General features: G+C 36.9%; 1 protein-coding gene across 1 annotated transcript; it reads left to right on the top strand.

The window, feature by feature from the left end:
* Positions 1–633: 633 nt before the first annotated feature.
* Positions 634–6,018, top strand: LOC116258092 (glycerophosphodiester phosphodiesterase GDPD6). Its single transcript, XM_031635195.2, has 8 exons — positions 634–930; positions 1,713–1,891; positions 2,054–2,237; positions 2,532–2,606; positions 3,150–3,259; positions 4,193–4,411; positions 5,078–5,233; positions 5,443–6,018. The coding sequence occupies exons 1-8, from the start codon at positions 873–875 to the stop codon at positions 5,632–5,634; spliced, it is 1,173 nt and encodes a 390-aa protein (XP_031491055.1). The 5' UTR covers positions 634–872; the 3' UTR covers positions 5,635–6,018.
* Positions 6,019–17,080: the final 11,062 nt, after the last annotated feature.

Below are 17,080 nucleotides of genomic sequence, written 5' to 3'. Positions count from 1 at the left end.
TGTCGAATTTGGACTGATTTTTAGTTTATTTTATTTCTTTAAATAGTTAAAGTAGAGCTACTCGAAGTAGATTCAAAACTGAGTTTGTCACTGAATGAGCTTTATCGAACTCATTTAAGCGAACTTCAAACAAACTCAGACCTGTTGAGCTGAATTTAACATTGAAAGTTTAAAAAAAAAAAAAAAAGAGTATCCATCGAGTCAAGTTTGAGCGTGATGTTGTACTGCGAGTCAAGTTCTGCTTGTTATGTGGATATTTTCTAGTTTGAGTCAAGCTAAGCTTGAGCTCATGGTTTTACAAGCCAAGCTGAGCTCATGATGAGAGCTTTTCTGGGCATCGGGTTGAGTACTGATAGTACTGACTGATGTTTCACTCAACTCCATAACTTATATTTAAAATTATTTTATACTTTAATATAATTATATATATTTTATTATAATTAATTATATTTATTCATTAATTTTAACCAAGAAATGTCCGAACTAATGGTTTCTAGTAATCGGGCCAAGCGAGGGCCTCTATCCCCGCCCGGTACGATGCCAGCCACCTGTCAATACTTACATCCTTGTTCGATAATTTTGCCCTTCTCTAACACACAATAAGGTCGCAACACGTTACCGACCACTGGGAGGCTCCTTCTTATGATGCCATCATCGTTTTTATGGCCTTTTTTGTCGTTCGAACTTGGGGCCAGTCGTTGACGCGCTCTCTCTTTCTCTCTCTCTCATGCCCATCACGTAGTCGTGGAAAGTTTCTTCCAGTCGGAAGAGTTGGCGTCTGGATGGAATAAGGCGATAGTGATGCCATCGAATATTCCCATTATCTCTGTGGTGAACAAAGTAGTGAGTTTTTTTTCCTTTTATTTGCATCGATGCCCAGGAGGTGTTGGGAGAAGGCTCTCATGGCTTCCCCTCTCTTTTGCACTCTCGGTAAGCGATCGATTTCCGAACTTTGTGCCATGTCCTTTTGCCCTCCTGTCCTTTCTCTTTCTTTTCTGTTGTAAATCCTGCCGTTTCTGCTTGTTATCGAAAAGTTAAACGCTTCTTTTGGTGTTTCTTGGCACACCCATCTCATGTTACTCGCGACTTTGACAAGGAACACGGTCTGTTTATTGTCGGCTTGGATGGCCTCGTTCGTTTTTCTTGTATTTGGTGGTATTTTCTTTGAATAAAAGAGAGCTTTTAATCCGTGAAAGAGTTTGTTTACCTATTGCTGATCTTAGTCGGCATTGCCACTCTCTCTCTCTCTCTCTCTCTCTCTCACACACACACACGCACAAACACATACACAGCCTAATCTTTGGTCTTCTTGTGTCGATAATGAGCATTTTCTGGTTACCCTTCAAACTTCTGCATCTTATGCTTGGGATCAAGTAAGCTTTTCTCTAGATGTTAACAGTGAAATACTATTGTTTTGAGAGTAGTTGATGATGGATCAGGTGAGACTTTCCTTTGTACTAAGATAAATTAAGAAGCATGTTCGCGTAATGTACCATGTTTCGTTGATTGTTTTTGTCGTTTTAGTAAGTGCCTTTCGTCTCCAGCTTCAAGGATTTAGCGGGTTTGCAATTTTCTAGTAATGAAGGCGAAAATGAACGTTCAGTGTGAGTTAACATCAGATACGTTGGTTGGTCATGTTCAGTAGCTCAAATTTTGTGCTTTAATGATCAGATGCGTTGAGAATTTCATAAACTCTGTGTACTTGATGGCAGGTTTGCTTGCGATTATTGTTCTTACTCTTGTAAATGCCTGTGTCGGAAGACCCTTCTACCCTCTCCCAAGTAAACAAGATGTGGAAAATCGGCAACCAATTCAAACATTTCGCCCATATAATATAGCACATCGAGGATCAAACGGAGAGCTTCCAGAAGAAACCGCCGCTGCTTATATGGTAGATTATACGTGCCAAATTGCCAATAGTACCTCTGTAATCTATATAAAGTAATAGAATCTATTGCCTATCATTGACATTCCAATAAGAGATTCAATGTCGATTAAAAATGATACTTCATACCTACTTCCATTCGGACTGAAATCAAGCTTTTATATGCAGAGGGCTATTGAGGAAGGTGCAGACTTCATAGAAACTGATATCCTTGCCACCAAGGATGGTGCTCTCATATGTTTCCATGATGTATATCTTGATGATGTAACTAATGTGATACATCATAAAGAATTTGCTGATCGCAAAAGAACCTATGAAGTCCAAGGATCTAACACTACTGGATTTTTTACAGGTAGAAACATTTCCTTCTGCAGAGAGGCAGCTCAAACATGGTTTCACATTTATTCTCATTTTGAATTCCTCTTCGTTTGAAATGTACTTCTACATACTATTTTAGTCACATAATTATATTTCCCATTTCAGAAGTATTAGAATATGTAATTGTGGTTATTAACTTCATAATCTTTTTGTAAGGATTTTTTCTGAATTTTCCAGTTCTTTCAATACCATCATATTCTTCCTATTTAAAAAAGTGTATGATCTGCCAGAGTAACAGAAAGCTAACAATCTGTCTGTGTTTGTATAGTTGACTTTACTTTGGAAGAGATCAAAACATTGAGAGTGAACCAGAGATACAAGTTTCGGGATCAATCATACAATGGTACATTCAAAGTCTTTTTTTTTTTCTATCTTTTTGCAACACTATCTGAACATTATTCTCAATGAACTAGTTCACCCAACCATAGGCAGATATCTATTTACAATATGCAATCATCATCTGAACTGCAACAGTATATTCATATTGCAAGTAGCACAGTTAAAATGAATATCATTAGCAATTACAGTTTATTATTCCATGTACTATCATGTCTGTTGACAACTTGACAGTAATCAATCACTTTGTTGTCAACACAGCAAGCAACTAGTCGGTGACTAGTAGTTGTTGAAAAAATATCTGAACATTACAAGTATGTATCAAAATGAGATTAGCTTTGTTGGAATTCCTGGAAAACTACCATTGCAGACTATGTAGCTGTTGAAAAAATATCTGAAGTTCCTAATGTTGGCCTTCTGTGGACTTGGCAAATAACCAAGACAATATTGTCAGCCAAGGAGGTCCAACATAATGCTGAGTACTTTCTTATAGTAAAGAAAATTAGACATTGGCTTATTTATGTATATCTGCATGTTTGATGTTATACAGGAAAATTCCCAATCATTACCTTTGAAGAGTACATAGCCATTGCATTAGATGCACCACGAATTGTTGGAATCTATCCTGAAATCAAAAACCCTGTTTTCATCAATGAACATGTAAGGTTTTTATCGCCTCAAGAATAATTGCCAGTTATTGAATACTTTAACTGTCTTATAGTATCTTTCAACAATATCTTTTCCTATGACTGCACTGAGAATCATTTACTAATGTATTTGTTTATATGTTGGGATGCTGTTTGACTATATATGCTAATATATAATCAGCCTTCACTGAAATGAAATTAAGAGAAGGAACTTTTCTGTTTTTTTGTGACGAATGCAAGAGAGGGTGAGAGACAGCTAAGCATTTCTCATTGTCTATTACTCAGTGAAAGCACAGATTAAAAGCTCCTCTTTAATTCTTGTAGATGAAAGGTAGGCAAGCATTGGTCAAATGATATAATGAAGTTCATGCATCTCATGTTTAGAGTGATTGATGCGCATGATATTTTGATAGTCCTAAAATAAGTAGACAACGTCTCTTTGGAGAGTTCTCCTCTCATAATATTGTTGACATGCTTGTTCCTCCGCTGGTGCTTACTCACATTATCATTCGGTGACATTTCATTTTCTGGTAGTAGTTCTCGGCTAAAAAATCTTTGGCTAATCGCACTTACTGACTGGTTCAGACTTAATTTTGGTCTGTTGTACTTCAATCATGTGTAATTCAACATAATAATCATAAATCTCTTTCAGTTGTCAACAAATCGAGGATCATTTCTATTGGAAAATTCTGTTTGTAAGCATTCAATACTCAACATTCCTATCATTTCATTAACCTCATTTTTCAAATGTACTTTTTCTCGCTAGTGTTGCTTGTGCTAGCATACCAGGATGTTTAGATGAAAATTTTGTTAATCATACCAATCACTTTTTCAAATCATTTCATTGGTGGCAAAATTTAACCTTTTTCCATTTTTCCATAGCAATTGTCTAAAAAGGGTCCTCTAGATCATTTAGATTCTATAAAAAACATGATTCTCTTTACAGGTAAAATGGGCAGGTGGGAAGAGATTTGAAGACAAGTTCATTGAGACACTTCAGAAATATGGCTACAAAGGGGAGTATATGTCAAAGGACTGGCTGTCGCAACCAATATTTATTCAATCCTTTGCTCCAACTTCACTCATATATGTCTCAAATCTCACAGACTCTCCCAAAATTTTCTTAATTGATGATGTCAATGTGCCAACTCAGGATACAAACCAGGTTTGTCTCTTTATCTTTTCTAAATGTGATTGTGGTGGCTGTTGAGATTTCCTTCTTTAAGAACTATAATTGCTCGGGCTTTAGTTGTCCAAACTCCTTGGTTTAGATACTTATGTGCTTTGTGCCTCTTGATTTTTCATATCTAGGAGCAGCAACAATTTGCAATTGTAAATTTGTTCCTTTTATATTTGGTGAAGGGCATTAGTAGTTCTATTTCCAAGGCCTCTTGCCAGGTTAATGATGGTCTTGGTCATGACTTATTCTCAACCACTCCATGTAGGTGATTTCCTTGGAAAAACTAGCTTATTGATGAAATTTGCATGCATGTGTGCTCATAGTGTTGCAGCCAGAAGAGAAGAATTTTATTGTTCTCTGTCGATCCAAGGAAGACAATATTACTTACTAATACAAAGCCCAATTGTGGTAGCTTAATCTCTTTTAATATACTTGATATGTATATTGGAAAGAAAATCTCCTTCAATGATTTTCTCAAGGGGGGAATGCCATCCATTTCTCTTTTTCCTTCATGCCATCCACTTATCTCCTTTTTAAAAGAAAGGACTTTTCTGCAAATTGGTTTCCTTAGATGGTGAACTAATCTATATAAAGCAGTAATAGAAGAGTTTTTAAGAAAAAAACGAAGTTATTCTCTCTTGTAATTTGCAGTCGTACTCAGAGATCACTTCAGATGCTTATTTCAATTACATCAAACAATATGTGGTTGGCATCGGACCATGGAAGGATACAGTTGTCCCACCTATGGAGAATCATCTGACAACAGCTACCGATCTTGTTGCTAAGGCACATGCCCACGATTTGCAGGTATAATCTCTTTAATCTCTTGCTGCATTAGTTTTTTACCTTTGCCAATAATGACATGACATACAGACGTTTCAAGCACATATCACCCAATAGTCTTCTTCTCTAGATCACATAATTTTAGTCTTGAATTTGCATAATAGCATCTGATACTGATGGTTCATATATATTGATTGTACGAAGTGTTGAATTCTATTATGTAAATATGACAGGTGCATCCATACACCTACAGAAATGAGTTCATGTTCCTTCACTTCAACTTCCGTCAGGACCCCTATGTAGAGTATGACTATTGGATTAACAAGATTGGAATTGATGGATTATTTACAGATTTCACTGGAAGCTTACATAATTTTCAGGACTGGACATCTCATTCATCCAAAAACAAGAAATCTGAAGTGTAGTTATTGTATAACGTTGAAGCAATGATCACATCGTTTTCAAATTCTTAAAAATCTACACACTGCTTTTGCTGGAAAACAAGCATTACATCATGCAGTGTGAAAATGTTTGAAGTTCTTTGCAGTCAGCTATTGCAGTTCTAGTCTTGTCAAGGAGTACTCTAGCGAGCAAGCAATTCTGGAATCCAAGGAATTGAAAGATGCTTCAAAATTGTATGCCACATAAAGTGCCAACTGTGCAAGTTAGCACATAAATGGATGAAATAAAAGTGCCCCCATCTACTGTATTTGTAAAGGGTGTTTTTTCCTCTTGCTCTTTGTATATGTATCCATGGAACTTTTCTTCTCCTCCCTTGATATCCGATCTTTTGCACACTGCTTTGCCAATGAGTTCAGTCATTACTCCTCTAGGCTGCCAATGATGGCAAGTATAACACTCAAATTGAAGGATGTAACAGCTTGGAGGCCTGGATGGGTATATTATACGCTCAAGTTGAAGGCATAAGGGAATGATGGTCTTGGAGGCTTTATGCCGAAGACAGTTTCCCCTATAAGTGAACATTAAACAGAAAACATGACTGGGGAGATGACCAGTCCGCTATAATTATCTAGTCATCATAAAATTTAGCTATGATTACCTAACAGATTGGCAAAGAACTTAAAACGGAGCAAGAGATAATCTAGTTTATTCACAAACCTACATAAAGCAGAAATTGTCATGCAATTGGTCCATGAGAGGATATTTCTTTTATATCCTTTGAACATTTAACCACATGGAAGCATCTATATCATTCTCTTATAACAGATTTATCCATTATAATACGTGTTCTTTCCTCTGTTTGATTTGAGCGGCACCGGAAACTGGATCAAGCTAGGTTCTTTTTAGTCGAACCTTGTTTCACTAAAAAAAGATCCAAAATGAGGTTGTTCAACATGAAGAGATGAGCTTGAATACTTCCTACGTTTCTTTATGGCTTCAGTTATCTGCAATCATAGAATAACACAAACGGATCGATGGGCTTGAATATTGTGGCTTAGGTGACACAAATTCAGTTTGATGTACAAAACTAGATTGACTTAGTAAGCAGATTTTAATACCGTTAATTTGGTTTTTCTTACTTTAATCTGATATATGGATAGGATTGGTTATTCCACCTTCACCATCAGAATCTATATCATAATCCAAACCAATTGCCCAATATTTGGTTACTCATGTGGCAGCTACAAGTAGCCCCAACTCTATCTATTTATAACTGTAAAATGAACTCTTTCTATTTATAATTGTAAAATGATCGGCAGAACCCAAACCTCCACAGTTTCATGTCTGATCCTGTTTTGATCACACTGCACCTTTAAGCCAGGGAATATGACAGATTGACTTCATGTATAGCTTTTCATATGTCCAACCTAATTGAGTTTGGGTTCACATGGAAGCAGGCAGCGCATGACTTGAGATGAAAGGGCACAAAGTCAGTAATTATCTAATGATACATCTAGGTTTTGACATTTACAGAGTGCTCGATAGTGCAAAACCCTTTTTCTGTAATATACTTTTTAGAAGAACTTACTTCTACTAATCAAACTGTTGAAAAAGAGAATTTTGAATCGTTTTGCCAGTTCGCAATGCAGTCTGTATGTTTTTGCACACTTTCAGTTCGTGGTTGTAGGTTGGATTTTTTTTTCTCTTGAAAATCTGCTTCAGCAGATGACTACCTGGAAACATTTTTGAGGCCATCAAACACCATACGAATTCTGAGGAAAACTCGGTGCTTGAGTACAATTACCACTAACCAGAACTTAAATTGCTTTACCAAATGAGACTGACTGGATCCGGTCCCTGTTAGATACTTAATTCAAGTTTGATGCTTGAAAAATCTGCATTTATGATATGTTCTAACAGTTGTAATGTTGAATGGATCTTGCTCCAAGGGGTGTATAGCTAGTCGGTTTGAATGGCATGCTGGCAATGCATTCTCAATTCGATTTCCATGGGTGGTACTCCTCTGGACTTCAAACGGTCGCATGTGTGACACTCGATTTGAAGGTTGTACCATAGAACCACCTAGATACGGACTCACTTTGAACTATCGGGGCAGGGGAAAGGAGGAGGTGGCTTCGGCTTTTCACCCGGTTGGTGGGATTCCATCTTTCTCACCTGGACATTGAATGGATCTCTGTATATCATTTCTAGTCGGCAAATATTTGTATGAAATTTAGGACTGCCCAATGGCCGGCCGGTTTCACTTATGTGATGAAACGCCAGAGGATACCTGGATTTGGACTTTCCTGAATTAAGTATCCTTGATCTTAGTGGGTCGATTACTCCTTTGGAAGTTCTAAAATTTAGTTTTATTTCAATTTGTTTTGAATTTGATGCAAACCTAATTCTCATGCATTTAACTGATCCAAATTGGATCCTTTTTATATTTCTGAACCAAGGTAAAGTAAGTAATGGGATCTAATTGGTTCCAACTCTCAAAATCCCCAAAGCCGATGGAAACTGCAGGTAGGTTTTGCTGTTAGGCAGATCTGGGTCCAAACCCGATCATTCCAAATTAAACTTTATTTAAAATTGTATGAAATGGATATGTTACTGTATCTGATCCTTATCTGGAGAAGAAGCCTTTATGGTACTGCCTGTGTTGAACATACATAGAGCCCAGGTCTCAAAAATAAACAATTCGATATTCCATGCTTGATCACATGATCTACTCTGTGCAGATATGTATCAGTCTCTCCATGTCTGGATCCACCATGTCATTGCTGGAATGTTCTAACTAGCTCCATGGGCGGACAGGTTACAGAAAAATATGCATTTTAGGAAGTGCTTGATTACCTCACATGATCTGTTTGATATAAAAAATCAGGACTCTTAAGTTTTGGAATAATTTTAGATCAGAAACTCCTTCCTCTAATCTAGTTAAGTCAGGCCTCTTAGTAAAATATGGATTTAAGGTTGCATATCAGGTCTAACTTGAGATCCTTAAATCAAAATATGTGCCTTTCTCTTTTTCTATCCAAGGAAATAAGAAAGAAGAGGAAGAGTAGAGGAGGGTACAAATACAGGGCTCCTATATATAAAGGACATCATGTGTGGAATCAGAAACAAGAAGAATGGCCTTCTGTTGTTAGTTTTGGGGCTCTCGATGGCTTTTTCTTTCAATGCTAAAGCACCCTCTGTTCTTATTTGATTCAGATGTTTATTCCCAGTTGGCATTTAAAAGAAAAAAAAATGTCTTTTCTTCCTTTTAGCCTTGTTTTTCTTTTCATTTCTAAATTGATCGTTAAGCTTCTTATATGAGGAACAACTTCATCTGGTCGAACTTTTAAGACTTTTAACTTTTTCTCTCTTTCACTCGTTTTCTTTTCCTTACCATCACTTTCTTTACCTAACAATTGGTAAATAATATTGAAGAAGTTATTTTCTCCAAAAAGAGACCAAAATAATCTTCCCTTCACAGAGTTGAACACTAGGGCACCCAAGCCACTCTAGTCAAAAGCTCCCTTTTGTTTCATTCTTTTAAGTTTGAAAGAATTTGTTAATTCATGAAGTATTTAATAGCAGTTTAAAAAGTTAAGTAGCATTTGATAGTATGCAGCTGATTTAAGATCCGAATATCTTGTTTTCAAAAGCATAGTTTGATGTTTTGACATTAGTTAAGCAAACCAGTGTCTTTTCTGTCTCGTTGTAACTAAGTTTTGGGTTCACCTTTTAATCTTATGCCCTTTCTTTTAAAATGTCCTTATCTTTGCATGGTTTTCATTGTTCGTAGCCTTTCAGACCCGCCCTTCATTTGATTTCTTTTCTTTTACAATCCTTCCCCCACCTACCTGTTCCATGGGGTCATGTCTAAAATTTGTTGCTTATATCCTTTTGGTGGTGTATTTGAGAGGAGCACAACAACAAGGTCTTTAGGGCACCTCCTCATTGCGGAATTCTGTGGCACACCTTATGCATGGTGATGTCCACTTTGCTATTCAGCTAGAGAACCGTCTTCCACTCATTGTTGTGTGACTCTACCGCTCTATTTATCCACTCTCTTCTCCCTCCCCCTTTTGCTCTACTTTATTGTGTTGCTGTTTTGTATATTTCATTCTTCTGTTTTACTTTTACGGCTTGTTCTTGTATCTAAGAGACTTTTTACCCCTAAATTTTGTTATGCATTCTCATTTTATCAGAGCTCTCTCTCTCTCTCTCTCCCACCCCCGACCTAACAATCTAAACAGCATGGTGGTCGAGAATCCTCCTTTTTTTTCTATGGTTATCAGCACACAACCACAAAACGGACGCTAACCTTGATGGTCAGTCTCTCTTTCTATCGTGTTCTGCGTTTCACTTGTTATTACATGTATAATGATTGATTTTGTTGATTGAAATCACAAGTTCAAATGGATGCAAATGGGATCTACGCATTAGTTTGATCTCTTGTAGTCAATCCAATGAGTTGAACTTGTAGTTACATTAATAGTAAGGATCTAATGATTTGAAATCACAAGTTTGTATCAATACGAGTGAGATTTAAGCGATTCATTTGAGCACGCATATTTCATTGAATGTGATTAACTTGTTGCTACATCCACGTTGAATGATTTAAGGTATTTAAATCAAAAGTTTGCATGAAAATGAACGAAATTCAAGTGGTTCATTTACTCTTTTATAGTTAATCTATTGTGTTTCACTTGTTATTACATGTATAAGTAATGATTTAAATGATTGAAATCACAAGTTCATATGGATACAAGTGGGATCTATGCTTTTGTTTGACCCATTTTACTTAATTCAATGAAACAAAAAGTTCTACTTATTGGTCTAACTACGAGCATCAAACTAATGTGTACATCAGATTTGTTCACTGGGTTGAGGGTTCCAAAACCCTTGATGAGGGTTTTAGACTAAAAACCCTTGACAAGAGTTTCAGGTGAGTATTTCAGTTTCAGACCCAAAACCCTCTACTCTCTCTCTAGTCTCAACCACGGTGGCACTAGTCGATGCTTACCTTTTTTTTTCTCTCTCTCTCTCTCTCTCTGTGTGTGTGTGTGGACGGTGGTGCTTCCAGCGACAATTTTGCAAGAGATCAAAGGGGCCCGAATCTCAAAACCATAGAATTCCCTCCCATCGAGGATATGAAGTCCTTGGTTTTGACATCCAACGTTTGCTAAAACTATGAATATCACATCAAAATTCTGCTTCAAATGATTTTGAATGGATCTTAGATGAAATGCACAGCTTAAATAAACAGTACATTTCCCAACTGGGGATCTAAAATTTGTGTTACCATATGAAAACCACAGATTTGTGGTTTTGACCATAAATTAAAGCTTGAACTCAAGCTCCAAAACGGCAAAACTGATATGAAGAAGGCAATTGTTGAAGAGACTTTACAGTATAAAGAAAAGCAACAATAGATGCCATTACTTAAGACCTGTGTGGCCAAGTTTTTCCAATTCCTATTGCCTCCATGAATTGTGTAATAGATAAGGCAGTTACTTGAATTTTTGACAAGTTTTGATCTGCAGTAGATTCTTTTCAAAAGCAGGCCAAAAAATGTAATTTCACGATCTCCTAAAAGATGCAACCCTAAATTATATAAATATATTTTTTCCTTATTTTAGACAAATATGTAAAAAGATGATGAGTGTTGGAGGCCATAAATACAAGGCTCCTATAAAGCACTCCATGTGTGGAATAAAAAACATGAAGGGGAAGATTGCCTTTACTTGGTTCCCTTCTTCTTCCTTTTCTCCCTCCCACCTAGGGTTTCTCTGATAAATGACATTGGCTATTCCTCTCTGCTTTGGAGTCTCCCTTTCGCTATATTGTTATTTTGTCTTGCTTGTCATTTGGGTTTGACAGTTTTAGGTTTTTTGTGGAGAAGCGATTTATCATTGTGATTACTTGTTTCTTGTGGTTTTGGATTTTAATTTTTTTTCATGTTGGCTTTTCGGTTTGTGTTATATTTAGCAAACTAAGGTGTGTTATGGATGGAAGCAAAAACAAGAGTCACAACGGTTACCAATGAGATAGGTGACTACTCTACATATGACTTTGTAAGAACTTTCTCGTTGATATCCCAAATACAGAGAATCCTTCCTCTTCTTCACCTGCCACTAGTGAATGTTTTAATGACAAGAAGACAAAGACATGGAAGGCTTCCACGAGGAAACATGATTTTGCCCTTCATGGCTGACTTCACCATTGTCCACCTCCTGCGACACCCAAACACTCGCCAGTGTAGGTGAAGAAGAGGAAGTATTCTCCGATTATTTGGGATATGGATGTGATGGCTGCTATAAAGTCTTATGTAGAGGAGGTGGCTAAACCTATCATGTTGATAATATCTGAGGCTCACTTTTTTGCTTCTATCGATAGCATGCCCTGGGTTGATAAACAAAGCATCAACCTGAAGGCCGACAATAGAAAAAGATATCCTAAACTACAAGCAACTAATAAACACAATGATAAATCGCTTCTCCACAAAAATCCTAGAACTATGAAACCACATAGACAAAGAATGTGAGATAACTATATAGTGAAGGGGAAACTCCGAATTAGAAAAGGATAACTAACACCCTCTCTCACTTTCTTTATATCTCTCTCACCTTTCTCTCGGGCCTCAACCGCGATGGCACTAGTCAAGGCTTGGCTACCTTTTATTTTTTCCTAAACCTCCTCTCTCTCTCTCTCTCTCTCTCTCTCTCTCTCTCTTTCTCTCTCTTTGTGGTTGAGGCAATGGTTGGTTCCTACTAGCCAATGTTGCTTCCCACAACAATTTTGGAAGAGATCAAAAGGCGTCCAATCTGTAAACCATGGATTCCCCTGGAGAGAAACTTACTAGCGCAAGGCACACCGTGTGTGCAATAAAGGAAGGAATGACATTTTGGTAATTTACTAAAAAGAAATGTCCTCCACAGTCTTTTTACTTTTTTTCATTTCCAATTTTGTCTTTACAAAAAGTTTTTCTGTGTGAACTAAGAGTATTTTAGTCATTAACCATATTGGTGCACGAAAATCTGTGCACTAGTATAGCGCATATAACTAGGTACCCATCGAGGATTTGAAATCCTTGGTTTTGAGATATGATGTTTGCTAAAACTGTGGATATCACCTTAAAATTCAGCTTTAAATGCTTTCAAATGTATGTTAGATTAAATCCACTGCTTAAACAAACAGTACACTTCCCAACTGTGATCTCAAATTTGTATTATCATATGAAAACTACAGATTTGTGGTTTGAACCATAAATTAAGGGTTAAACTCAAACATGGAAATTGACTTGTACATGGCAAAGTTGACATGAAGAAGGCAGTTGTTGAAGAGATTTTTAAGTATAAATAAAGGCAATAATAGATGTCATTACTTAAGACCAGTGTGACCAGGTTTTTCCAATAATGCTATTGCCTCCATTAGCTCTGTAATAGATAAGGCATTTAGTTGCATTTTTAACTGGTCTTGACATGCATTAAATTATTTTCAAAAGTGGGAAAAAAATATAATTTCCCAATCTCCTAAAAAATGCAATCCAAAATATATAACTACATTGTTTACTTTTTTCAGACAAATGTGGAAGAACATGATGAGTATAGGAGGCTATAAAGACAAGGCTCCTGTAAACCACACCATTTGTGGAATAAAAACTATGAAGGGGAAGATTGCTAGGGTTTATTTGGTTCCATTCTTTTTCCTTTTCTCCATCCCACCTAGGGTTTCTCTTATACATGGCATTGGTTATCCTTCTCTGGTTTCCTTTTGTTGTGTTGTTATTTTGTCTTGCTTGTCGTTTGGGTTTGACAGTTTTAGGTTTTTGCGGAGAACCGATTTATCATTGTGATTGCTTGTTTCTTGTGGTTTTGGATTTTATTTATTTTTTCCTACTAGCTTTTGGGTTTGTGCTATATTTGGCAGCCTAAGGTGTGTTATGGATCAAAGTAAAAACATGAGTCACAATGGTTACCAATGAGATAGGTCCGACCACTACTCTACACATGACTTTGTAAGAACTTTCTAGTTGATATCCCAAATAGTCAAAGAATACTTCCTCTTCTTCACCTGCACTAGTGAATGTTTTAATGACAAGTAGACAAAGACATGGAACGCTTCCATGAGGAAACATGATTATGCCCCTCATGGCTGACTTCACCATTCTCCACCTCTTGCAACACCCAAACACTCGCCAGTGGAGGTGAAGAAGAGGAAGTATTCTCCAATTATTTGGGATATGGATGTGATGGTTGCTACAAAGTCTTAGGTAGAGGAGGTGGCTAAACCTATTAAGTTGATAATATCTGAGGCTCACCTTTTTACTTATATCCATAGCATGCCCTGGGTTGATAAACAAAGGATCAACCTGAAGGCCGACAACAGAAAAAGAAATCCTAAACCACAAGCAACTAATAAACACAATGATAAATCGCTTCTCCACAAAATTCTTAGAACTATGAAACCACATAGACAAAGAAAGTGAGATGACTATATAGTGAAGGGGAATCTCTAAATTAGAAACCGATAACTAACGCCCTCTCTCACTTTTTTTATATCTCTCTCAGCTTTCTCTCGGGCCTCAACTGCGATGGCACTAGTCAAGGCTCCGCTACCTTTTCCTTTTTCCTAAACCTCCTCTCTCTCTCTCTCTCTCTCTCTCTTTCTTTGTGATTGAGGCAATGGTTGGTTCCTGCTTAAGACCAGTGTGGCCAATAATAGATGTCATTACTTAAGACCAGTGTGGCCAATTTTTTCCAATGCTTCTTTTGCCTCAATTAACTTTGTAATAGATTAGGCAATTAGTTGCATTTTTAACATTTTGATATGAATTAAATTCTTTTCAAAAGTGGGGAAAAATATAATTTCCCAATCTCCTAGAAAATGCAATTCAAAATATATAACTATATTTTTTCCTTTTTTCAGACAAGTATGAAAGAACATGATGAGTATTGGAGGCAATAAATAGCTCCTGTAAACCACTCTGTTTGTGGAATGAAAACCATGAAAGGGTAGATTGCTAGGGTCTATTTGGTTCTCTTCTTCTTCCTTTTCTCCCTCCCGCCTAGGGTTTCTCCGATACATGACATTGGTTATACCTTTCTGCTTTGGAGTTTCCCTTTACCTGCATTGTTACTTTATCTCATTTGTCGTTAGGGTTTGACAGTTTTAAGGTTTTTTGTGGAGAAACGATTTATCCTTGTGATGACTTGTTTCTTGTGGTTTTGGATTTTATTTATGTTTTCCTGTTGGCATTTGGGTTTGTGCCTTTTTTTTGGGTCAGCCTAAGGTGTTCTATGAATGGAAGGAGAAACATGAGCTTCAGTTAGGCCTGGGCATTGAGCCGGCCAAACATCCGAAACCCCAGCCCGGGTGCAGCCCGACACCCGAAACCTGAGTCCGAGCCAAGCCCGACCCCTGAAACCTGAGCCCAGGCCCGACCTAACAACCGAAACCCAAGCCTGGGCCCAGCGCAACCTTGTTAAAATTAATATATATATATATATATATATATATATATAAACGTAAAATAATATATAAATACAATTAATCATAATAAAAATTATAAATATATATATCAATCAACAAAAATAATAGTTAAAATCTTATTGGGAAGAACTGGGCTTAGTCAGGCCCACCCGGGCCGGCCTGGTGCTTTTTTTTTTTGGGCCTGATCCCTGGCCCGATGCCCAGGCTTAACAATGGTTACGAATGAGATAGATCTGACCACCTGGTCTACATAAGACTTTGTAAGAACCGTCTCATCAATATCCAAAATAGTCGGAGAATACTTCCTTTTCTTCACCTACACCACTGTGTTTTAATGACAAGAAAACAAAGACATACAATGCTTCCCCAAGGAGACATGATTCTGATCCTCATGCCGACTTTACCATTCGCCAATGTAGGTGAAGAAGAGGAAGTATTTTCAGAGTATTTGGGATATGGACGAGAAGGTTACTACAAATTCTCATGTATAGGAGGTGGCATAACCTATCACGTTCATAATGCTTGTGGCTTACCATTTTTTGCTTCCATCCAAGCATGCCTTGGGCCGAACCTGGTTATAGGTGCATGATTTTCGTGTGCTAGTATAATTAATGACTAAAATACCTTTAATTCACACTGAAAAATAAAACTCTGTGTAAAGATAAAATTGAAATTAAAAAAAAAATAAAAAGACTATGAAAGACATTTCTTTTTAATAAATTATCAAAATGTCCTTCCCGCCTTTACTCTACATGGTGCGCCCGACGCATGTAACTTTCTCTCGCCCTAGGCTGACAAACAAAGCACCAACCTGAAGGCTGACAACAGAAAAAGAAATCCTAAACCACAAACAACAAGTAAACACAATGACAGATAGCTCCTTCAGAAACTTAAAACTGTAAAACCCTAATTACAAACAAAACGAAATGATGATATAGGGAAAGGAAAACTCCGAATCAGAAATGGATAACTAACACCCTGGATCAGAGAAGCCCTAGGTGGGAGGAAGAAAAGAGAAAAAAAAAAAAAAAAAAAAAAAAAAAGCTACCAAACCTTAGCGGTCTTCCACTTTTATTTTTGGGGTTTTGATGGCTTCCTCCTTCTATGGTAAACCACCCTCTACCCTTAATTAATTATCTGCTTCATCCGTCATTCTAAGGTGACATTTTAAGGGAAGCTAGCAAACATTAGCGGTCTTCATTTGTGCTCTTTTTTTTCTCCATGCCTAAATTGATCGCTACTCTCTCCCTTTTCTAATTGTATGAGAAAGTTTCAGACCAACTTTTTCTCTCCACTTTCTCTACCACAAATTAAATAGGTAAAATTTTGAGGTGCCAATGAGTCCGGACATATATATATCATAGATCTCAAGCCATAAGGTAAGGGGCAAAAAAAACCAACACCTCAAAATGGATCGTTAATACTTTTTTGCACAGTCTAACCATATGGGATAACATCTAAACAATGTTTTTTATAAGTTAATCATTTTTTAGGTTTAACAATGTTTTTCAACAATAAAAAAATGAAATACTCCTATGACATAATAATAGCTTGAGGTAGCGGCCTTCCCCGTTGCACATTTTATTTTAAAATTTTTCTTTAAAAAAATGGGTCTAAATTAGCTTGCGATCTATAGTGGTGCTGGATATAACAACTATAGTTCTGATTTATCGGAACAACTATACATACCGGCAATTGTAGTCACCATCGTATCACTGGTAGAAGCCCCTTTATATAAAAAAGCAAAGGCATGTCTATTCCCCTGCGAGCAAGTCTCCTGCCTGCTTTACAGTTGTTGGTGAAGGGTGTAAGATCATTTGGTCGGCCTGCATATGTCTATGAGGAATTTCAGACATTATGGTTGTCTTAACGTAAATATCTGCTTAAGTGATTGCATTTTGGGATATTACGTCATTTTAGATGGTATGGGGTAATTTTAAAATGTATAGATACCAGTACGCAATTACGGACTCTTTGATGGGT

This window comes from Nymphaea colorata, chromosome 7, assembly GCF_008831285.2.
Source record: "Nymphaea colorata isolate Beijing-Zhang1983 chromosome 7, ASM883128v2, whole genome shotgun sequence".
Taxonomy (NCBI): domain Eukaryota; kingdom Viridiplantae; phylum Streptophyta; class Magnoliopsida; order Nymphaeales; family Nymphaeaceae; genus Nymphaea; species Nymphaea colorata.
The sequence above is the reverse complement of the archived record's forward strand: the minus strand, read 5'-3'. Positions and strand labels throughout refer to the sequence as shown.